Source organism: Diceros bicornis, chromosome 34 (genome assembly GCF_020826845.1).
Source record: "Diceros bicornis minor isolate mBicDic1 chromosome 34, mDicBic1.mat.cur, whole genome shotgun sequence".
Lineage (NCBI taxonomy): Eukaryota > Metazoa > Chordata > Mammalia > Perissodactyla > Rhinocerotidae > Diceros > Diceros bicornis.
This window is the reverse complement of record NC_080773.1, coordinates 31,315,732-31,341,627: the sequence shown is the minus strand read 5'-3', so window position 1 is coordinate 31,341,627 and position 25,896 is coordinate 31,315,732. Positions and strand designations below refer to the sequence as shown.

General features: G+C 40.2%; 1 protein-coding gene across 1 annotated transcript; it reads left to right on the top strand.

Moving 5' to 3' along the window:
* Positions 1-1,299: 1,299 nt before the first annotated feature.
* On the top strand, positions 1,300-21,396 carry VSTM1 (V-set and transmembrane domain containing 1). Its single transcript, XM_058530166.1, has 9 exons — positions 1,300-1,506; positions 8,361-8,396; positions 8,533-8,817; positions 12,234-12,272; positions 16,284-16,376; positions 16,481-16,508; positions 16,708-16,745; positions 16,849-16,880; positions 18,831-21,396. The coding sequence occupies exons 1-9, from the start codon at positions 1,473-1,475 to the stop codon at positions 18,948-18,950; spliced, it is 705 nt and encodes a 234-aa protein (XP_058386149.1). The 5' UTR covers positions 1,300-1,472; the 3' UTR covers positions 18,951-21,396.
* Positions 21,397-25,896: the final 4,500 nt, after the last annotated feature.

Here is a 25,896-nt window from a genome sequence, read left to right as displayed (position 1 = left end):
CCAGAAAGACCAATCAGTTTAATCCACCTCTCTGGCTACGTCTACTGATTTAGGAATGGACATGCAAATCATGATCAAGCAATGTAAGTCTGCTGCAGGAATTTTGTTGCAAGCATCAGGGAAAAGCACACTACTTCTGCCTGGAGATGCTGGTGGGTATCCTCCCAGCACATGAAGAGAACCAACCTGAGAACAAAGTCTACACAGTAAAAAGTCACACCTAGAAATGGAGAAGACAGATTCCCAATGCAATAATTTGAGCATCTGGATCCATCCATGCTTGAACTCAATACAATCCTAGTGTTTTCAGTTATGAGGGGCAATCATCAGTCAACAAAAATTTCAGCTAACTTAGGAAGCAATCAGTAGTTAGGAAGGAAAGATGAATGGATGTTGTAGTTTTAGAGAGGAATCTACTCCCTTAATTCATCAATGTTTTCCTCCTTAGCTGCTAGAAGATGCTAGAATCTACTCCCTTAATTCATCAATGTTTTCCTCTTTACACTCTTCCCATTAGGGAAAATAGTTGAATGGAAGCTTTTTGATTTCCCTTAATTACTTTCTTTTCTGTAAAATAAAGCACATTAAAAAACCTGAGTGTTGGGGTTGGCCCGGGGTTAAGTGCAGTTAAGTGCACGTGTCCCGCTTCAGTGGCTTGGAGTTCGCAGGTTCGGATCCTGGGTGTGCACCAACGCACTGCTTGTCAAGCCGTGCTGTGGCAGTGTCCCGTGTAAAGTAGAGGAAGATGAGCACGGACGTTAGCCTGGGGGCCAATCTTCCTCAGCAAAAAGAGGAGGATAGGCGATGGATGTTAGCTCAGGGCTGATCTTCCTCACACACACACAAAAAAATTTGACTGTTGTGTGACCCATTTGTCAAGGCTTACTAGGGGACAGGTTTACTCAGCCTCAAAGGCAGAAACATCCATTTCTGTTTTCTTGTTGACCTTTCTGCTCTCAGGGGCAAAGAGTGTCCAGCTTTTACCAGAGATCCTTGCATTTTAGATGATACTATGTGCTTGCCTAGCCATTGTATTGTGCCAATGCCAATTTTCTGGTTTTGATAATGTGCTATAGTTATGTTACATCAGGGGAAGCTAGTTGATGGGTACGTGGGAACTCTGTACTATTGTTTGTGACTCTAAAACTATTTCAAAATAAAAAAATTTTTAAAGGAAATGTGTTAGAGAAGACTTTGAATGAGATAGGATGGATCTCAAGATGGGTGGAGCCAGAGCCACACACAGCTGATTTATGGGGAAGATGTTGTCATTGATGGCTTCTTGTTTCCTGAGTCGGTTGCAAGAAGGAAACTACATCAGATGGTGGTGAACCAAAGTGTCAGGGCAAAACCCCTCCCCACACATCCTGGGGACAAAGCGGGCAGGAGGGAGCTGCGATTGCCCTCGTCCCACTTCTTCCTTTGAACTGTAAAACTGAAGAGGGCATCTTGGTCCTGGCAGAAAGGACGCTATGATCATAGAATTTCTGTCCCTGCTTTGCCTCGGTGAGTCTGCAGGACTGGGACTGGGACAGATGAGTGAGGATGGGTGAGAAGATTCATGGTGGAGTGGGGGTTTACACAGGAAACAAGGCTAGTATAGATATGATGGCTTCTGTGTATTGCATACATGCGACCTCTCAGAGTTTTGTGGGCTGTGGTACCAATACACCTCGCTTCTGGTGCTGGCACATAAGAGAAAAGGAACCTGAGGTTCAGAGATGTGTAATAATACCTTCTGTTTACTCGGCTGAGAAATGCAGAGCTCAGATGCGGTCTCCAAGTCTGTATGGTCTAAATACCTGAGTCTTGCCCTGCGTGTTCCATTGGTGTATGAGGGGGCAGGGTCTATAGCGTGTGAAAAGCTGTGAGTTTGGGTACAAATGAGCAATACAGAAAAGACCTATGCCTGGGGATGACGGATAGGAAGAAAATTTCCTGGGCAGCACTATCCTTAGCCTAATTTTAACCATCTTCAATTTGAATAGCATGTAATCAAGCAGACCTCAGCCTGTAAAAAGGAAGACCTTGATTACACTCTTGGCTCAGTCTCCTAGGAGCTCTAGATTTTGACCCAGCATCTCTACCTTACTAAGCTCCCAGTTCCTCCTTTGTGAGTAGGGGTGTGGAGGATAACAGGACTCACCATCTGCCCCAGTTACTTCCTCCTTCTTCTGGGTACAGCCCTTTTCTTTGGGGTAAGCTCCTCCACACACATTTGAGCTTTAGAGGTGGCTGTAGGTCACCATACCCCAAACCTCCAGCTGCAGGGCAGAATAAGCTGGGCAGTCAAGTGACTGACCTCATCCTCCCCGTATTCATTTCTGAGGGCTGCCAAAACAAGGTACCATAAACCGGGGTGCTTAAAATGACAGAAATCTATTCTCTCATAGTCTGGAGGCCAGAAATCCAAAATCAAAGTGTCAGCAGGATTGGTTCCTTCTGAGGGCTTTGAGGAAGATTCTGTTCCATGCCTCTCTCCTCAATTCTGGGGGACAGTAGGCAACCCCTGGTGTTCCTTGGCTTGTAGATGCATCACTCCAGTCCCTCACATCTTCACATGGTCATCTTCCCTCTATGTGTTCTGACTCTGTGTCTCTTCTCCTCTTCTTATAAGGACATCAATCATATTGAATTATGGGCCCAGCCTACTCTGGTATCACTTCATGTTAAACTTAACTAATTACATTTGCAAAGATCAAATAATGCTACTTCCAAAATAAGGTCACATTCACAGGTACTGGGGGTTAGGACTTGAACAGATCTTTTTGGGGGATACAAATCAATCCATAACACCTTCCCTCCAGCCATAATCATTGTTCCAGGGGTGGGTCTATGATGCAAGATGAGCCAGTCCAATTCTGTCGGAAGTTTCTCAAATTGGCATTGAGGTTTGAATTTCTTCCCTCTGTGAGTGCAACTTTCCAAATATGCAAGACTGTAGCTGCCTATGGCTGTGCTTCCAGGCTCTTGGTCCTATCCAGACAATACCCAAAGGGAGCTGGACATGAGAGCTAAGAGAAAAGGGCCTAACAGCATTGAATCTCTAGATCAGGATTTTCTGGAGGCCAGATCACCACTGCACTTATAGAGGTTGCTTGCATGAACTAATGCAGCTAATCATTCTTTGGCTTAATCTTATTTCAGGTGGACTTATGATATTTGAATCTGTATAAATCTCTATTAGAGAGGGTAAAGGTACCCACAGAAAATTTTAAAAATGTATTGAGTTAAAATTCACATAAGGTTAACCATTTTAAAGTGTACAATTCAGCGGCATTTAATACATTCACAATGTTTTGGAAGCATCACCACTATATAGATCTAAAAGATTTTCATCCCCACTAAAGGAAATGCTGTACCCATTAATCAGTTACTCCCCATACCCCCTTCCTCCATCTGCTGGCAACCACTCATCTGCTTTCTGTCTCTAGATTTACTTATTCTGGATATGTCATACAAATGGAATCATACAATATGTGACCTTTAGTGTCTGACTTCTTTCACTTAGCCTAATGTTTTCAAGGTTCATCCATGATGGAGCATGTATCAGTGCTATGTCCTTTTCTGTGGCCGAATAATATTCTACATAAAAATTTTAAACTTTCTGATGATGTGTTCAAAGGATCTATAAAATTATAGATATCCAGTTATTGGTAGTTCCAATTCTGTCATCAATTAGGATTCTGCACCCAATTCTGACTTGGAGAGACAGGGGTATTCCCACACCACCAAGCAATTCTCTGTGACACCAGCTGGGTGTCCTACAATTCTGACCTGGAGATAGTGTCTGATCCCACAGACTGAGGGATCAATCCCACAAGACTGCTCCCACCTTCTGATGCCAATCACAAGTCCAGGTTGTCACCTGTGCTTCTGACCAATTGGCTATAGATGGGAGGTTCCAACCACCCTCTCCTTGGGTTTCATTAATTTGCTAGAGTGGCTCACAGAACTTAGAGAAGCATTTTACTTACTGGATTACCACTTTATCATAAAAGGATATAACTCAGGAACAGCCAGATGGAAGAGATGCATAAGGCAATGTATGGGGAAGGTCGAGGAGCTTCCATACCTTCTCTGGGCACACCAATCTCCCCAAATCTCCACATGTTCACCAACCAGAACGCTGTCCTTCTGGGTTTTTATGGAGGCTTCATTACATAGGCACAATTGATTAATCATTGGCTATTGGTGATTGAACTCCATGTCCAGCCCCACTCCCCTCCCAGGATAGGGAGGCCAGACTGAAAGTTTCACCCCTCTAATCACATGGTCAGCTTCAGTGTCAACCAGCCCTCATCCTTAGGTGCTTTCCAACAGTCAACTCATTAATATCACAAAAGACACCTTTATTGCTCTCAACACTTAGGAAATTCCACGGGTTTTAGGAGCTCTGTGCCAGCAAAGAACAAAGACCAAATGTGTATTTTTTTTATTACAAATCACAATATCATAATAGTTTTTATTGTCACTTTTTTGAGGGAACTATGGTTTCTGTTGTCCCCTACTCCTCCCTATCTCAGTTGAAGGTAATAGCACCTAACTAGCATGGAAATTGTATCCCTCTCCATTTGACATATGTAAAGACCTTACTAAACGTTAAATCTATGATAAGTGGCAGAGGCAGGTGAAGATGGTAGCTGTATAGTAAATGATAGCGATCTGTAAGGGACCTGCTAAATACCATAAGTATATAAATGGTTGATGAATGTAAAGTCTGCCAAAAGATAGATACTCGATAATTGGTATTTTTTGTTGTTTTTACTTTTTTTAATTTAAGTATTATTGACATCCATTATGTTAGTTTCTGGTGTACAGCATAGTGATTCAATATTTATAAGCATTATGAAATGATCGTCATGATAAGTCTAGTTACCATCTATACCGCTCTAAAGTTGTTACAATGCTATTGACTATATTCCCTATGCTGTATATTACATCCCCATGGCTTACTTATTTTATAATTTGAAGTTTGTACCTCTTAATCCCTTTCACCTATTTGTCCCAACTTCCCACCTTGCTCCCCTCTGGCAACCATCAGTTAGTTCTCTCTATTTATGAGTCTGTTTCTGTTTTGTTTTGTTTGTCCATTTGTTTTGTTTTTTAGATTTTACATATAAATGAAATCATATGGTATTTGTCTTTATCCATCTCGTTTATTTTACTTAGCATTATGCCCTCTAGGTCCATCCACCTTGCCACAAATGGCAGGATTTCATTATTTTTTTATGGCTGAGCAATATTCCATTGTATATATACCATAATTTCTTTATCCATTCATCTATTGATAGACACTTAGATTGCTTCCATATCTTGGCTATAGTAAATAATGCAGAGAACATAGGGATGCAGATACTTTTTGCAATTTTTTATTTATTTATTTTTCTCACCCAAAGCCCCAGTAGATAGTTGTATGTCATAGATGCACATCTTTCTAGTTGCTGTACGTGGGACACGGCCTCAGCATGGCTGGAGAAGCGCTGCGTCGGTGCGCGCCCGGGATCAGAATCTGGGCCGCCAGCAGCAGAGTGCGCGCACTTAACCGCTAAGCCACGGGGCCGGCCCTACCTTTTGAATTAGTGTTTTCATTTTCTTCAGATAAATATCCAGAAGTGGAATTGCTGGATCATATGGTAGTTTTATATTTAATTTTTTGAGGAACCTCCATGCTGTTTTCCATATTGACTGCACCAATTTACATTCCCACCAACAGTGTATTAGTGTTCCCTTTTCTCCACATCTTTGCCAACATTTGTTATTTTTTGTCTTTTTGATAATAGCCGTTCTAACAAGTGTGGGGTGATAATTCATTGTGGTTTTGATTTGCATTTCCCTGATGATTAGTGATGTTAAGCATCTTTTCATGTGCCTGTTGGCCATCTGTATATCTTCTTTGGAAAGATGTCTGTTCAGATCCTCTGCCTATTTTTTAATCGGATTATTTGTTTTTTGGATATGAAGTTGTATGAGTTCTTTATATGTTTTGGATATTAACCCCTTATTGGATATATGATTTGCAAATATCTTCCCTCATTCAGTAGCTTGCCTTTTCATTTTGTTGGTTTGCTTCACTGTGCAAAAGCTTTTTGGTCTGATGTAGTCCCATTTGTTTATTTTTGCTTTTGTTTCCCTTGCCTGAGTAGATGTGATATTCGAAAAGATACTGCTAAAACTGATGTCAAGGAGTATACTGACTATGTTTTCTTCTAGGATTTTTATGGTTTCAGGTCTTACATTCGAGTGTTTAATCCATTTTTAGCTCATTTTTGTGTATGGTATAAGATAATGGTCTACTTTCATTCTTTTGCACGTGGCTGTCCAGGTTTCCCAACACTATTTATTGAAGAGACTTTCCTTTCCCATTGTATGTTCTTAGTTCCTTTGTCGAAAATTAGCTGTCAATACGTGTGTGGGTTTATTTCTGGGCTTTGAATTCTGTTCCATTGATCTATGTGTCTGTGGCAGTACCATGCTCTTTGGATTACTATAATTTTATAGTATATTTTGAAGTCAAGGAGTGTGATGCCTCCAACTGTGTTTTGAGGGCTTATCTTTCCTGTGCAGAATCTAAGGGTCTGGGTACCCAACGTGGAGCTCAAATCCCCCGCTTCTCAGAGAAGTTTTGTTCTTTTGAGATCTCTCCCGATTGTGGATCACTACAGCTGAAGTGTGGTTTTTTCCCTGGGTGAGCCCATGACTCTGCCTCTTTTACCCTTCTCGATACTGTCCTTTTATTATTTCTTGTGGAGTCTCTGTTCCTCCTATTTTCAGGTCTCTTTCAGAGGGAATTATTCCAAATGCAGTTGCAGATTTGTTGTGTCCGTGGGAGGAGGTGAGTTCAGGATCTTCCTATGGCCATCTTGACCTCTGCCTTAGTCGTTTTTTTAATTTTAGTTATTTCCTTAGAAATATGCTTACTGATGTTACCCGTTCCTCCCTTCCTCAGAATTCTAGTAACATTCCAAAGAGCTATCCATACACCTATGTTTATTCTTTGCTTTTTCAAGTTATCCTAGATGCCAATGGGTCTCTTCTTCTTAATAACAGACTTCTCCATTGGAGCCAATTCTCTTTGCCTAAGTCAATTGTGGTCCCTTATTAAGAAAGACGAGTAAGTTCTGAGGGTCTAATGTACAGCACAGTTATTATGTTGATAATTCTGTATTATACACTTGAAATCTGCTAGGAGAGTAGATCTTAAGCATTCTCACACACAAAAAAGGTAACTATGTGAGGTGATGGATGTGTTAAACAACTTGATTGCAAGAATCATTTCACAATGTATGTGTATATAAAATCATCATGTTGTACACATAAAATATGTTACAATTTCGTTTGTCAAAAGAAAGAACCACTCCTCCAATTCTTACAGCCTATTCCTCCCTAGACTTTCATGATGTAAATGAACTAAAGGCTACTATGTGCTTATTAAAAAAAAAAAAAAAAAGAATGGGAGTCACTATTTGAACAGAAGATTGGCTGATCACAGAGCTGAGATGACATGAGTCTAAAGGCAGGATTCGGGGAAGGATTGAAAAGAGACCATGAGACCTAGGACCCCTTGACCACACAAAAGCCAATTCCCTACCTATTCATCCCAGCCATTCTCACTGCTAATGCAGCTTTGGTCCTTTGTCAAGCCCCCCACCTCTTTCCCTCTCGGTGAAGCTTGAGGGTCTGTGTTGTGAGTCAATACCTGAGTCAAATTTCTCATGTCTAGAGAAATTCTAGCTTTACCCATAAACAGACCCCAAGACCGGTGTCCCACTTTCCCTACAATATGGGGCTGGGGTCCCATTCTTCCATCCATAGGGTGACATTCCTATCCCAGAAGCAAATATAAAGAACAGAACATGGAAGACGTGGGGGCTAAAATATGTAAAGAGCAAAGCCACAAGTGAGGAGAGCATTTAGGATCAGAAAACGTCTTGATTTCTTTAAGAGGAGAATGACTTGGTCTGGGAGAGCAGATGCTCTCCATTTCAATGAGGGAAGAAACCCTCCCTTGACAGCCCACTGTAGAATAACCCCCGCATTATTTAACTGGTAAGGATAAAAACTGCAGTCTCAGAAAATACGAGAGGAAAATATAGGTAAACATTCAACGATTTTAGGTGGCGAAAGAAAGAATAATCATGAAAGCAATGCAATAAATCAGAAAAAGTTTCTGGAATTTTCTACATAAACATAACTTCTGAAGGACAAAAAACATGACAAATATCAAAGGTAAAAAATAAACCCAGGGAAATAGCTAGAAGGACTAGGACAGATCTTTAACAAATTAGTTGTGCATTCTCCGCTGATTTGTGCTCAAAGATAAACACATCATTCATCTCTCATGAGGATTTCTCTTCTAGGGCTTTGTCTGGGCCATGAAGATGAGAAAAAGAATGGTGAGTTGTCTCTCATGCACCCTGTTTGTTCCTGCATCCCCAGTTTCATGACCTATTCCCTTTAAACCTCTAAATTCTAGGAGGGTGTTCATGGCCTTCAGGGTGAAGAGTCAAACTAACTCTGAATTCTTTCCAGAGAAGCTTCCCAAACCCTTCCTCATCGCCTTGCACAGAACAGTGGTTGAACGCAGTACTAATGTGACCCTGAAGTGCCAGTCTCCCTTCCAGAATGTGACATTCTTGCTGGGGAAATCACAGGATCCTAGGTACAAGCAGGAGCAGATAGCAACAGGAAATGAGACTAAATTCCTCCTCACTGACCTGGAGCCTAGGGATGCTGGAACTTACTTTTGTTCCTACAAAACAACAGCCTCCCATGAGTGGTCAGAGAAGAGTGAACACCTGCAGCTGATGGTCACAGGTGAGAGGGACAGCTTCAGGTTTGCTCTTTGATCCACATATTCCTTTTCCTGTGATGGGATCTGGCTGGGGAAGAAGGAATCCAGGAAACAAAACGACAGATATGACACCATCAGTGTAGGGAACTGGGGAATGGAGACTGAGTGTGGGGACAAGGCTCTTATTGGGGAATCTGAGTGGGTCTTGATGTGGATGTGGGAGAGTCTTTCAGAATATAGGTATTAATAGAAAATTTGAGGTACAGTAAGGCCAAAGATGAAGAGATGATTGTCAGTGAAAAGACAGTTTGTTACAGTTCCCAAGAGGAGGGGAAAATCTGTGCCTTGCAGGACCACACAGGGAAGCACCAGGGTCAGTCAGGAGCAAAAGGAGGGGGAGAACTGTGGGCAAGAGGCTTTATTGTGGCTTCGTGAGAAGGAATAGGCTTAGGATTTGTTCTGGGGTGTTGAAGCTGTCCCTGGTTTTCCACGACCTGACTCTAGAGTGATTAGGGCAGGGGAATAGTGGTCCTGAGTGTGACAGCCCAGTGAAGGAAATGGTTGGGAGGGTGGGCTCTGGATGGTTTGATTTGCATTTGAAAGGTATGATCAAGGGAAAGTTATTTCCCATCTCTAGGAATTGGATAACTCTGGGAGGGGAATCCCTTCAGGTTCAGCAAGGTGTCGAGATATCAAAGCATCAAATGCAGAAAATAAAAGGCATGGTTAATACAGAGACGTGGATGAGAACGTCCCCAGATACAGTGGAATACTAGAAGCCCTGCCTTTCCCTTTACCCCTAATGCCTTGTCCTCTTCAGGATCAGTCCTAAAACTTTCCCTCTCAGTCAATGGAGAGCCTGAGATGACTCCAGGTCACACTGTCACTCTCTGATGTCTGATTCCATACAATGGAACTGAATGTATCATTATTGCTCTGCTGAAAATGAGGATCCCGGAACCATTACAAGTCAAGAAAGTAAGAAAAAAACAAACTGAGCATCATAGCAGCATAAGACATCCCTTGTTTTTGTCCCCCACTTCTACAACAAAGATTCAGCATTCATCCATGAACAAAAGTGCCTCTGTGGGAGTTGTGGGATCCAGCATCATACACCAAGGGAATTGGGAGGGGCCTTCCCCAGCTGTGCATTGGGTAATGGGCAGACGGTCCTCAGTACTGGCTGTAGAACCTGTAGGAGACTGTGAAGCAGTTCCAGCCCCTCTTGGCTGTGGTCCAAGAACATCTGGAAAACACAGATTTTGGCAATCACCTACCGATGAGAGAGCCTTTGTGGAAGTCTACAAACCAAGACTGAATCAAGAAGAAATAGAAAATCTGAACAGATCAGTGATGGGTAAGAAGATTGAATCAGTAATCAAAAACTTCCCAAGAGAGAAAAGCTCAAGACAAGATGGTTTCACTGGTGAATTCTACCAAATGTTTAAAGAAGAAATAATGCCAATCCTTCTCAAACTCTTCAAAAACAATTGCAGAAGAGGGAACACTCGTACACTCACTTCACAAGGCCAGCATTACCCTGATATGGACAGGATATCCAGATAAGGATACTAAAAGCAAAGAAAACTACAGGCCAATATTTTGATGAAAATAGATGCAAAACTTCTCAACAAAATGTTAGCAAACCAACTTCAACAATACATTAAAAGAATCATACTACATGATCAAGTGGGATTTGTCCCTGGGATGCAAGGATGGTTCAACATACACAAATCAATAAATGTGATACACCATATCAAGAGAGTGAAAAATTCATATGATTATCTCAATAGACACAGAAAAAGCATTTGATGAAATACAATATCCTTTTGAGATAAAAACTCCCAACAAATTGGGTATATAAGGAATATATCCTAACACAATAAAGGCCGTATACAACCAGCCCATGGCTGACATCATACTCAATGGTGAATAGCTGAAAACTTTTCCTCTAAGATCAGGAAGAACACAAGGATGCCCACTCTCACCACTCCCATTCAACGTAATACTGGAAGTCCTAGCCAGAGACTCAGGCAAGACAAAGGAATAAAAGGCATCCACATTGGAAAGAAAGAAGTAAAACTGTCTTTATTTGCAGATGATATGACCTTATAAAAGGAAAAAGTCCTCAAGACTTTTAGGAAAAATCCTAAAGACTCAACCAAAAAACTGTTAGAACTTGTCAATAAATTGAGTAAAGTTGCAGGATATAAAATCAACATACAGAAATCAGTTCCATTTTTATATACTAACAATAAAATATCTTAAAAAGAAATAAAGAAAACAATCCTATTCACAATAGCATCAAAAACAACAAAATACTTAGGAATAGATTTAACCAAGGAGGTGCAAGATCTGTATGTTGAAAATTACAAGACTGATGAAAGAAATTGAAGTGGACACAAATAAATAGAAAGATATCCCAAGTTCATGGATCAGCACAATTAATATTGTTAAAATGTCCATATTACCCAAAGCCATCTATAGATTCAATGCAATGTCTATCAAAATTCCAATGGCATTTTCACAGAAATAGAATAAACAATCCTAAAATTTGTATGGAACCACAGAAGTTCCTGAATACCCAAAGCAATCCTGAGAAAGACCAAAGCTGGAGGCATCATACTGCCTGATTTCAAACAATACTACAAAGCACTGGTAATCACAATAGTATGGTACTGACATAAAAATAGTCACATAGACCAAATGGAACAGAACCGAAAGCCCAGAAATAAACTCAAGCATATACAGCCAACTAATATTTAACAAGAGAGCCAAGAATACTCAATGGGGAAAGGATAGTCTCTTTAATAAATGTTGCTGGGAAAACTGGATAACCACATGTAGAAGAATGAAATTGGACCCTTATCTTACACCACTCACAAAAATTAACTCGAAATAGATTAAAGACTTAAACATGAAACCCAAAACCATAAAACTCCTAGAAGAAAACAAGAAAAAATCTCCTTGACATTGGTCTTGGTAATGATTTTTTGGATATGACACCAAAACCACATGAACAAAAGCAAAAATCAATAAATGGGATGACATTAAACTAAAAGTCTTCTGCAGAGCAAAAGAACAATCAACAGAATGAAAAGGCAACCTACAGAATGGGAGAAAATATTGCAAAATGGTGGTCCTCTTTCCCAGGATGGAGAAGATTGGCAAGGATGGGATTGAAAGAGGGAAAATTGGTGGTGTCCTTCATAAATATTTTTGTTATTAGAAATACTATGAAACTCCAGGAGTATTAAGAAAAGTAACCAAATCTTTGACCCTGTTTTGGGGACACAATGAGCATTGAGAGAATGGAAAAGATGTTCTCTTCTCTACTTCCCAAAGAGGGCATAGAGTCTCTAAGTAGAACATGAGTACTTATGTCCCCAAAGTTCCCATATAATCATTGTGACTCTTTCTTCTGCATCTTGTTTTCTAGACAACCACACTGGACATGGAGCTTCTTCAATAAAAACAGGTAAAATAATCAGAGAGGAGATGTTTTTCCCAGTTACATCCACCTCATGAGGCAGGAGGTCCCCTTGGATTAAAAGGCACAAGAAGAATCTTATTACCCACTTTGTCAATGTTATTGGAGGAATGACTCCCTTTTGAGTGGAGATGACCTCTAAGCCACTTCTGGGTTCTGAAAAAACTGGTGAGTAAAACAGCACAGCTGCATTGTTTGCCATTTTACATATTGAAAAACCATAGCGGAGTTTTGTGAAGAATGGAGGTGAGTTTATGTGCTGGGTTGGACAGCAGGACTGGGACTTTGGCTAAAACTTTAAAGTCTCAAAAGTAGATAAATATTAAATCCTTTCCCTCTGATGTTGGTTTTCCATGAAGAATTGACTAGGATTCTGTCCTCAGAGATTCTTCTAAAAGTTAGAGCTTTTGGCAGCTTTAGACTGAAACAGGAGCTCATCCAGATTTTAATGGCCAAACATATGATGTAAATTGGCATCTACATGCTTAATCATCCTTTCCTTCTGCAACTCATAACCTCCCTGTAACCTACTCCAAAGGGCCAAAACTATTCAAGGTTTTCATTAGAGTCTGTGTGGGTATAATCCAGTTTTTTAAAGGTATCCTCCAAAATGTCCTTGCAAAATAAGTAATAACCTTTGAAATTGTTTTTATTCAGTATTAGCAGACTTGGAAATGACTACTACTCCAGCTTTATGAACATAGTTCATACCAGGAATGTTTTCTTGGAGAGATCTGAAATCTGATAGAGTTGAGGAGCATGGAAGTATCAGAAATGAGGTGGGAAGTCTAGCAATGTGTGAGAGGGAGGAGGAAGAGAAGCTTTCACATTTTTAGCTGTTGTATGACATTTCTTTTCTTTATCTATTGATATATAATTCACATTTCATAAATTCACCCATTTAAAGTGTACAAGTGAGTGGCATTTAGTATATTCACAAGGTTGTGCAACAATCACCACTATCTAATTCCCAAAATAAAATCTCGTACCCATTAAGCAGAGGCTCCTCATTCCCACCCCCAGCCCCCACCAGGCCCTGGCAACCATTAATCTGCTTTCTGACTCTATTGTTTTACCTACTCTGGATATTTCCTATAAATGGATTCATGCAATATGTGGTCTTTTTTGAGATTGCCTTCTTTCAGTTAGCATGAGGTTTTCAAGGTTCATCCATGTTGTAATATGTATCAGCACTTCATTTCTTTTCGTGGCTGAAAAATATTCCATTGTGTGGATAGACCACATTGTGTTTACCAATTCATCAGTTGATGGACATTGGGCTGTTTGTACCTTTTGGCTATTGCAAGTAATGCTGCTATGAACATGGGTGCACACGTATCTGAGTCTCTGTTTTCTATTCCGTTGGGTCTCTACCTAGGAATAGAATTGCTGGGAATATGGTGACTGTATATTTAACTTTTTGAAGAACTGCCAAATAGTTTTCTAATGTGGCTGTACCATTTTACATTCCCACCAGTAATATATGTGGCTTCCAATATCTCCACATCCTCGCCAACATTTGTTATTTTCCTTTTATTTTATTGTAGCCATCCCAGCGGTTGTGTCTATAATTTCTTAAGATGTACTTTCTGAGTTCATATTTATACCACCACAATTATAAACAGAATAAAAATCTTTAAGCACAGATATGCTGTCCCAGCCTGTGCACATATGTCTCAAAGCTACCAGAAATGGACCCTCTACTCCAATGCCGGGCAGGGACTGACGGTGAATTTCGTTACCTAACTTTGACACAAGGCCAGGCTTTCCTTCTGATGCCTGTGACTTCATTTATGTCCTGTGTCAAGCTGTATCCCATTGCTCAGTCGGATTTCTTCAAACCGATATCATAGAACCTTTGTAATATACTTTGACAATTTGTAAATAGTGATGTGAAATGTGACCAGGATATGTGGACATCTCAGGGTGAACCCAGATCAGCAGGTTGTGGGGCCATGTGAAGAGAAAACTTTTGCAATAATTTACTTCTCGTTTCTGGCAAATTTCTGAGTGAGAGAAACTATAGGTTGGGCAAGGGGAGAGTTGAAAGGATAAGGTAAGGTTGACGTTTCTCTGCTTCCATCGAGGGGCCCTGAAGGTCCCGGAACAACCGTTCCCGCCCTGCTTTCATATGTCCATGGAGACGCACTGATAGCGTTGTTGCTTTTGAGGGTCTGTTGGATTCGGTGCCAGGAGAAGCAGACCCTTAAATAAGTATTAGTGTGAAAGTGACATCTTAGGAGAGCAGGGAAGAAGGGTTAGGAGGAAAAGACACTAAGCAAGGATGGGATATTCGGGTCCCTTAGCTGGTATCTTTTGCTCAATCCTGCAGGAAAGCCCAAGAGATAGAGAAAGTCACAAATACACGAGGCCAGAGCAAGGGCATTCATGTTCCTACAAATGGTAGTCATTGGTAAAGGGGTGCCCCTGAGGCACATAATCCCAAGGCATTTCTGATCCTTCAAGGCAGTCTCCCAACAAAGAGATGCAAACGTTCACGTCGGAAAGGGAAAGAAACCATGATCTGGAGTGCATAAAATGGCAGAGGGATCTTGCGAACACGAGAGGAAAAGCATGACAGCGTCTGCTATAGAGGGAGATGGTGTGGGAGGAATATTGGGTGAGAAAATAATCATTATCTCTGCAGTCTTATTATCCTACACGGTGAGTCAGATTTTAGACTGAGCGCTTTAAAGCCAGTATCTTTCCTTAGCACCTATCTCTTCAAGTTAGGTATTGTTATGAGCCTTCCTCCCTCCTTTTTCTCCAGCTTTATTGTGGTATAACTGACAAATAAAATGGTAAGATATTTTAAAGTGTACAACGTGATAATTTGATATACGTATACATTGTGAAAGGATCCCCCCACTGAGTTGATTAATATATCCCTCACCTCACATATTTACCCTTTTTTTTTTTGTGAGAATGCTTAAGAGCTACTCTCTTAGCAAATTTCAATTATACAATACAGTGGTATCAACTATACTCACTTTGTTATACATTAGATCCCCAGACCTTATTCATCGTATAAGTGGAAGTTTGTAACCTTTGAACAACATCTCCCCATTTCCCCCACCCACAGCCCCTGGCAACCACCATTCTATTCCCTGTTTCTATGAGTTCGGTTTTTTTTTTTAGATTCCACCTGTAAGTGAAATCACGCAGTGTTTGTCTTTCTCTGTCTGGCTCATCTCACTTAGCATAATGTCCTCCAGGCTCATCCATGTTGTTGCAAATGGCAAGATTTCCTCCTTTTTTATGGTTGAATAATATTCCATCATATATACCAGATAGAAAATGATTCTTGAACTGGGTGAGAGTTTGAACTTTCATTCATCTGTGATTGGACTTATCGCCTCTGTAGCATCACAGTTTGTTGGGTAAACGTGTGTCTCACCAGATTATGAGTTCCCTAGAAGATCACTTTTCTCGTATTTCCACACCCAGTGGCCAGCACACAGCTACCCTGACCTTGTGGCTGACTGGCCTAAAAGGTTAGACATATCAGGATCCACAGCCCATCCTGTCAGTGTGACTTTGGGCAATTCATTGTACTTCCTGGTACTTTGTTTATTGTTTGAATGAAATGCAAACAGTAAACCTGTCTTGTGTGCTTATTGCCAAGATGAGAGAGAACACATAAGAAGAAACTAGCGCAGAGTGTCTCACAATAAATGATCAGTATTATTGCTATGAGTGAAACATTGATTGCAAACTTCCCATGTGCGAGGCTCTGCGCTAACCCTCTCTGTAGGTACTGACCCATTTCATCTCCCTACCTTCCAGTGAAGTATCCACTATCTTTATCCTCACTTTGAATGGGGAAATGAAAGCTCAGAGAGATTAAGCAAATTCGCTAAAGCAATTGGAAGTGCCAGCTTCGAAGTGGCAGTTCCGTTTCGAAGCCAGGTCGTCTGACTCCTCGTAACTGCTCTGCTTAACCCTATCAGTGTGTTTCAGGAGCCAGACTGATTCTCTGATCTGCTTCTCTCCCTCCAGACACCAGTGTCATCGCTGTCACCACCTTCAGCTGCCTTTCCATCTTTCTCCTTTTCCTCTCAGTCCTCTTCATCTACAGATGCACTCGGCATGGTGAGTTCAGAGAAGCAGCAGTTAAAAATGCTGGGGAAGGGGAAGGGGCGTAAAGGGAAGGATTTTCTCATTAGGTAAATTCCTCCCTGGATTCTTTTTTATAGGCTCATCACATGAAGAACCCACCAAGAGGTAAATATATCTGACATATCTTGTGTCCAGCTTAACTCGCACTCCGTGCTTCAGGGACCCCACCTGCACATCAGTGATTTCACGCCCAGGACCACCTCTCTCAGCCCGAGCTGTGACCTTCCTCCTCTCCTCTCCAAAGCCCTATCCTCTCCCCCAAATCTTCAGATCCTGTGCTTCAATGTGCTTCTCTCTCTTGTAGAACCAGCAATTCCGAATTTCCCGTGCAGGAGGCTACAGGTAAGTAACAAAAGAAGAAACCGCAAGAGATGGGATAGAAAGACTAAAGTCTGACTCCTGCAATCTGAGAACTGAATTTTTTTTTTCTCTCACTCACATGCAGATTTATCCAAGCTGGAAAGGATATCTATCTTGGTGAGTTCTCCCCTTTGGAATTCCCCAAGAGCTCACTTGCTCATATAGCGGTACTCTGGTTATGTGGATGCCCCCAACTCACACAATTGACAAGAGGCCAACTAACATTGTGTTTAAAAACATGTGCTTTGAGCGAATTCCTAAAAACAGAGAGTAGAATGGTGGTGACCAGGGGCGGGGGTGGGGTGGGGGAATTGGGGTGATACTGTTTAAGGGTACAAATTTGCAGCTATTAGATACATAAGTGCTGGGGATCCAATGCACAGTATAATGATGATAGTCAACAGTACTGTACTATAAAACTTCAAAGTTGCTAAGAGACTAGATCTTAATTGTTCTCACTGCGAAAAAGATATGATAATCATGTGACTGTGATAGAGGTGTTAGCTAAAGCTACGCGGTAATCATATTGCAATATATAAATGTATCAAATCAATATGTTGTACACCTTAAACTTACACAATGTTACATGTCAGTTAAAACTCAATAAAAAACAAACAAACCATGAGCTTTGAGATCCAGAGTAGCTGGATTCCAGCTCCTAATGCCTACTATTTATCACCAGTGTGGCCTGAGACAAATCACGAAATCCTTGTAAATTAGATCTTTCATTTCCTCCTATATCTACTGGGAATAAAAATCGCCATTGAAAAGTCTTGTGCAAATCCGGAGGTGTCATACACATGAAGGGTTTATTGCAGTGTCCAGCAAACTTTAAATGTCAGATGGATGGTATCAGAGCATCAATTAACAAATGTTAATAAATTTACGTCAGTCTTTTTTTTCTATTTAAAATACTGTTTATTTGTGATTTAACATTAATTAGCATTACATCTATAAGCAATATCAGATAACATTTATACATATTTGAACAGGACACAGAGGTTCATTGGTTTATTCTTTATGCCAAAGCAAGTAAATAGAGGCATTACCAAAAGGTGCAAATAGTTCACTGTTGCAATTAAAAAATATTTATCCACATTGCATTCATTTACATATTTTTAAAAGGATATGGAAAAACATCGTTGACAGGTTCGAAAATTAAGCATCAATCAACAAATCTTGTCTATTTTAAATGTTGGATTAGTGGCATTGATTAGAAAATTGTTGATAATAATAACAGTATAATAATATAATATTATGATGTGGTACCTCCATACAATGGAATACTATTCAGCAATAAAAAAGGAAGAACCTATCTATATATGTGATAAATGAATACACTTCAAAAACATTTTGCTAAGTGAAAAAAGCCATATACAAAAGGCTGTGTATAGTATTGTTCCGTTTATATAAAATCTCCAAAAAAGGCAAATCAATAGTTGTTTATAGCTGGGATGGGGGTTGGGGGTGGAGAGGGGAGTGCAAGACTTAGCTGCAAACAGGAACAAGGGAATTTTGGGGGTGATAGATGCTCTAAAACTGTATTGTGGTGATAGCTGCATCGTTCTACAAGTTTATTAAAAGTCATCAAGTTATACACTTATAATAAGGGAATTTTATGGTATATAAATTTTATCTTAATAAAATCGTTTAAAAAATAATATAATATTATATAACCAGTAGGTATTGTCATAGGATGGTAGTTCTTATCTCAAAACCATACATTTGCAATGATCTTTATAAGCACCAGTTACCATTGATTGTTAGTCTCATTTTATTAACATGAGAGTCAAAACCCTCATCCTCACTGAAACACAGCCATTCTAGAATGGCACTGTCCAATAGGACTTTCGATGATGATGGAAATGTTCTATAGCTGTGTTGTCTGATACAACAGCTGCCAGCCACATGTGGCTATTGCACATTTAAAATATGTCTGGTACAACTGAGGACCTGAACTTTAAATTAAATTAAATTTTAATTCATTTAAATTTAAATTGCCATACGTAGCTCATGGCCACCATATTGAACAGCTGAGCTCTAAATGCCCATCTCTTTTCCCCAAAGACCGAAGACCCCCAAGGAGTGACCTATGCCGAGCTAAACACCAAGACACCATCTGAAGCAGCTTCTGTCCCTACTGAGGATCCCCTAGGATCTTGTGAATATGCGACACTGAAGGTTTAGAAGGAGAATAGCAGGAGCCACTAGAGGATGGGCTTCTTCCCTGGGAAGGGGAGTATAGATGAAGACGGCTGAGATGACTGGACATATGGAAATCCAGGTCACTCTGCGTTCTTCTCTCAAAAATCCATAATAACAAGATTAAGTTTCTCTCTTTTTGCTTCTACACCTCTCAAAAATTACTGGATGGGTTTTCCCAAAATTTGGAGTGTCACTTTAGTATGGTTTGATTTAAAACATAGGCTAAGAATGTGTATTATATATATGGGCTGATGGTACTCATAATATTCATGTAGGGAGTTCTGGACGGCACCATGTAAATAGAATATGATTCACCAGAGAAGCCCATGTGGTTGCTGATGGGTGAGGCATCTCATAGATGCAGCGATTTTGAAAAGGAGCACAAAATACGAGACACTCAGTTGTGAACTAACAAAAGCATCCCTAAGTAGCATTCACCCAGGTAAACAGCTAAATGTATTTGCTTCACGATTCTTTCATGCTGCACTGGGCAGCCATCTAGACCCAAGTCAAGACCAATTTCCTCTCTGACATGAATGAAAGAGTTTCCTTAGTGCCATCATACTTCTGTTGATATTATTTCTTTATTATTATTAAAATCAAAGGATGCAATGAAGTTAGACTTACAAGATATATGTGGATTTTGTCACTTGGTGCCCGTAGTTTAATTAATTTATGTTAATACATCATTGTAAGGATTTTTCTGAGTGTGGACTTTTTTGCTGTGACAATGGCACCAAATGACCACTTATGTATAATACAAATATATGAGCTTTGCTTCCACAGTTATGACACTCAACCAGATTTGAAAGTAATTTTTTTTTTTTTGCTGTGGAAAATTCGCCCTCAGCTAACATCTGTTACCAATCTTCCTCTTTTTGGTTGAGGAAGACTTGCCCTGAGCTAACAACTGTGCCAGTCTTCCTCTATTTTGTATGTGGGTCTCCACCACGGCATGGCTGACAAGTGGTGTAGTTGCGCGCCCAGGAACCAAACCCACGAACCTGGGCCGCTGAAGCTGAGTGTGCCAAACTTAACCACTAGGCCATGGGACCGGCCCCTGAAAGTAATTTTTTAATAATGAATGTGTAAAGATTTGGAATGTATATATAAATATTCTTAAATCATAAGTATATGCTGTATAACTTTCCTCTTTTTAAGTTTTTAATTATGAAATAATTCGATCATAAAGACAAACATCAAATAATATAAATGGAAATGTGCACACTGTCCTTGTTTTCTAGACATTAACATTTTGCCATGTTTTTATTTCTGCCCCTCCCAATCTGTTCTCCTGTCTCTCTATTCCAGAGGTAAACATTACCCAAGGGAGTGTATATTATTCCTATGATTTTTTCATACTTTTACTACACAGTTATTTATTGATAGCTGATATACGGTAATATTTTATGTGTAATTAAAAAATATATACATATATATGGAATCATATTGTATATTACAATTCTGTGACTTTTTAAATTGCCCTCAGCATTATGCTTTTGAAATTCATCCAGGTGATTTTTGTGGGTCTATTTCATTGTTTGCTGCATAGAATTCAGTTGTTAACCATACTGTGGAATATTATTCAGCCGTAAAAAGGAATGAGGCACTGTTACATGCCACAACATGGATGAACCTTGAAAACTTGATGCTCAGTGAAAGAAGGCAGACACAAAATGCCACAGCATGTATGGTTCCATTTATATGAAATATCCAGAATGGGCAAATCCTTAGAGACAGAAAGAAGATTAATGGTTTCCTGGGGGCTGGGGGAGGAGGGAATGAAGAGTGACTGCAAATAGGTATGGAGTTTCTCTTTGAGGTGATGAAAATGTTGTAAAATTAGATTGTGGTGATGGTAGTACACCTTATGAATATACTACAAAATACTGAATTGTACAATTTAGAAGCGTAGATTTTATAGTATGTGAATTCTATCTCAATAAAAAATAATTTTAAAAGAACTTGGTTGTCTGCCCAAACCATGGTTTCTTTTTACTCTTTCCTTGACTGCTAGATGTTTGGGTTGTTTCCAGGGCTATGCCATCAGCAAAATGCTGCAATAAACATCCTGCAGCTGCCTTCTCATTCACCTGTGTGATCTGTCTGGTACATATATTTAGAAATAAAATCTGTCTTCTGTGATGTCCACATCTTTAATCCCACCAGGACAGGCAGACTGATAACTAAGGTGGTTTCACCTATTTATATTTCCATGTATAAATGTATGTTTCCAATTTCCCACATCCTTGCCAATTCATAAATATGTTAGACTTTATATTTTTTGCTGATTAAAATATGTGAACTCATAACCCATTTTAAAGATAACCTATATAAAGATAACCTATATACAGATAAAGATATAAATATATCATAACCTATATAAATATATCTTATTGTTGTTTTAATTTGCATTTTCCTGATTAGGAGTGAGGTTTATTGACCATTTGGGGTTCCTCTTCTGTGAATTGATGGTTTCTATCCACTGTTCACTTCTCTGTTGAACTGTTGTCTTTTCCTTACCGATTTGAAGGGCCTATTTATACAGTAGGCACACCTTTCTTCCGTAAGCTATATGTTGCAAATATCTCCTGTAAGTCTGTGACTTGTATTTTGATTCTTTTTGTTTCTTTGCATGTTAGCTACTCAAAGTAATTCATCTTTTTTGTGTGTGAGTAAGATTAGCCCTGAGCTAACATCTGTTGCCAATCCTCGTCTCTTTGCTGAGGAAGATCGGCCCTGGGCTAACATCCGTGCTCATCTTCCTCTACTTTACATTGGACGCCACCACAGCACGGCTTGACAAGCGGTGCGTCGGTGCGAGCCCAGGATCCGAGCCCGCGAACCCCAGGCTACAGAAGCGGAGTGTGCAGACTTAACCACTATGCCGCTGGGTCGACCCCATCAAAGTAATTCATTTTTTAACTTATATTTGGAGGGATTACTTTGTGCCTTGATGAGCTTTACAAGAGAAATATACTCTCCTATATGTTCTTCTAAATTTAAAATTTTGTTTTTTATATTTAATCCATCTGAAATTAATTTTTGTCTAAGATGCGAGGTAGAGATCTAGTTTTTCCATTTGGATTATCAATTGTTCCAGTATACTTTATTAAAAGGTTCATTCTTTTTCATTCAAATTGTGTCTCCAATTTGATGAAATAAGATCGTATCTATTTCGTCTACACCTCCTTCCATTATTAGAGTAGTTTAGACTCTTGGATGGAAATGACAAACAGAAAAACCTAACTTGAAGAAACTTAAAAACAATAAGGAAAGAAGGAAGAAAGGAAGGAAGGACGGAAGGAAGGAAGGAAGGAAGGAACTGAATCGTGTAACCAAACTAAGGAAAAAGAGCTAGAGGCATCCTCAGACAACAGCATCCACATACTCAAATGCCATTTAGACTTTTCTTTTCTATGTCTTTAATCTCTATTTCTGTTTCTGTGTGATCATTATTATTCAGACCAGCCGTCCCTATGAATCTGGGACTGATAGTGACAATTCTAGGCGTAGAGCCTTGCAGACTTTTAGCCAAAAAGGTAAAGGAGGCTTTTACTTACGGGATTACTTTAGAAAAAGATATTATTGACTACTTTTGGAAGATGCTAGAAAGCCAACTCACAAAGTGTTAAACACAGAGGAAAAAAACCCCAAGCATTTATTCTGCCTTTATTTTATAACCTGTACCTCAACCAAATAGTTGAGGAGGTGAAGTTTCTACTCACACAATTACTACAACTAATACATAAAGAAGAAAACCCCCAAACCATCTGTTTGGCTACGGCATGCCCACTTTATCAGGAATAATAACAGAGACTGTGGTTTAGTGTCTTTCCATCGAGAAACTGTATCTACATGATAGACCATCCAGAGAAAAAGCAGAAGGGACTCTGACAGTCAGAATCAAAAGGATTTATTTTTCCCAGGTTGTACTGATAACAGTGGCAGATCTGATCTAAAACTCAGGCCTGCTAACTCCTAGATGAGAGGTTGGCAAACTTTTTCTGAAAAGGACCAGAGAGTAATATTTCCAGCTTTTGTGGGCCATAGGGTCTCTGTTGAGACTACTCTTCTCTGCTGTTGCAGCATGAAGGCAGCCATAGCTGATATGTGAACAAATAGGTGAGACTGTGTTCTAATAAAACTTTATTTACAAACACAAGTGGTGGGCCATAGTTTGCCAACACCTGGCCTAGACCAATGCTTTTTGAAATCTGGATGAATTATCAGAATAATAATTGAATTAAACCAGGAAAAATATGTTCTAGGGAGCAAGGAAAGACCTTTTTGCTCATTTCTCAGTTTTGGGGTCTGTAAAAGAGGGAAAAAAGAAGGATAGAATGGTTTCTGGAGTCCCTTCCATCTTTGACGTGCTAAGCCTCTGGGATCATCCATCCTACAGCGGGTGTGGTTTTGCCTAAGGGAGGGGGCCCAACCAACAACTCTTTGCCAAGAGACTCAGCTGGTTCCACAGCTTAGATGGGATCTGTTTCCTGGGAAGCTTTGCAACTTGCGGCTTCACTTTTACAGCCCAAGTCACACCAATAATACAATGAAGGACACTGGGTTGAGAAGAGGGTGAGGAAGCCAAGAGCAGAGAGAACTCTTGAATCTTGGGGCCCTGGTCTGGCCCTGATTCTCTCACCTCCTTTGTGTCTCCCCTGGGTATGTCTGTTTCCCTGCTCTACAAAGAATCACTCTCTAATGCACACACACACACAAACACACACACACACACACACACACAGACTGTATTAGTTTCCTCTGGCTGCCACAATAAAATACCATAGACTGGGTGATTTAAACAACAGGCATTTATTTTCTCAGTTCTGGAGGCTGGAAATCCAAGATCAAGGTGCCAGCCAACTCAGTTTCTGTTGAGAGTCCTTATCCTGGCTTACAGGTGGCCACCTTCTCACTGTGTCCTCACATGGCCTTTCCTCTGTGCTCTTGAGGGGAGAGAGAGAAAGAAAGCTCTCTGGTGTCTCTTCTCATAAAGATACTAATCCTATCGGATCAGGGCCCCACTCTTATGACCTCACTTAACCTTAATTGCTTCTTTAGAGACCCCGTCTCTAAATACAGTCACACTGGGGTTTAGGGCTTCAAAATAATGAATTTGGGGGGGACACATTCAGTCCATATTACACACACATGCACACACACACGCACAAACACTATTCTACATAGACACCCACAGACAGAGCTACACAGAGCCTCTACACATACACAATCACACACCAACACACACTCTTATGGGTTGAGTTTTGTTCACACCCCCAAATTGATATGTTTAAGTCTTAACCCCCAATATGTCAGAATGTGGCCTTATTTGGAGATAAGGTCATTGCAGATGTAATTAGTGAAAAAGATGAGGTCATACTGCAGTAGGGTGGGCCCCTCATCCAATATAACAGGAAATTTGGGCACAGAGACACACACACAGGGAGAACTCCATGCGAACATGAAGGCAGAGATTGGAGGGATGTGACTACAAGCCAAGAAATGCCAATGATTGTCAGTGAACCACCAGAAGCCAGGAAAGAGGCATGGAACTGAAGAAACCAACCTTGCCAACACCTTGATTTTGGACTTCTGTCCTCCAGAACTGTGAGAGAATAGATTTCTGTTGTTTAAGCACCCAGTCTGTGGCATTTTGCTATAGAAGCCTGAACAGATTAATACAGGGAAGTAGGGAGGCAGCAGGAAGCAAAGCTATGTATAAGCCGCAGCTCCAAGCCCCTGGCATATGATCCATCATCCCATGGGAATTCATTAACAAAACACAGATTCAAAGATAAACGATTAAGAACTTCAAGATGGCAACCGCAGGGCATTATACCCAAAGCACAGGGTCCCATTCTGAATGTGAGGCCCCATTTGCATTGGTTGCATATACTTGCATCCCAGCTTCCACCAGAAGCTCCCAAGAATGGTGCATCTGAAGGATCCTCCATTTTGCTGCCCTCCCCTCACCACACAGTCCCTGGGTGACAAGGTGCCCAAGTCACACTGGGAGCAACAGGATGGAGGAGGAGTATCTCTCTGTTCCTCTTGCCACAGAAGTCATTCTCTTTAAAACTTGGGAGCTCTGGGTGACCATCTGTCTCACCATGTGGAGGAAGCTGGTCTTGAATGAGAAACACAGAGATGACTCAGAGAGCATCTGAGAAAGGAGACAGAGTGACAGTGCCTTCAGCTTTTGTTTCCCTGGTTCTAATTGCTTCCAAAACTCAGCATGCCTTCCCTCCTTGCATCTTTCTTGTTCAATCATTCTTGGAACCCTCTGAACCAAAAAAAAAAAAAAAAAAAAAACACTCACAGAAACAGTCCTTTGAGTCTAACCTAGTCTGAGAAAGGATTTTGTTTTGATCCAAGTCTTGACCAATCTCATTAAAACCGATGACCCTAGTAGAAATCATTTATGGACATCCACTCTGGTATTCACCTGTCTTTGATCGCTGTAGTATGTCTTTTTTTTTTTTTTCCACATTTAGGTTCTTTTTATTTATTTAATTATTTTACATACAACAAGCTGTAGATATTTAATCTGTAGGGGAGGAAAATTTTCCCTTCTTCCCTTCTAGGTTCTTTGGCTGGTCTAATAATTAAATTGGCGTAAGAGAGATTAACAGGAGAAAAACAAATTTAATTTTGTACATAGAGGAGCCCCAAAGATATGAGGCTTTCAGAAGTGACCAGCGCCAGAAGTTTTTATACCTTTTAGACAAAGAAACAGCAAATTTTCTGAAGAATTGACAAGACAAAGATGTTTGGGCTTGGGATAGTTAATAAGCAAAGAAGTAACAAGGTTTGTTTATACAGCCTTCTTGGCCCTGAATTCCCATCTCTGGTGATAAGGGTGTCTCTCTTTCTGCTGGTACAGGGAGGGCACCTTTCACATGGGAGATTTATTTCCCGCTTT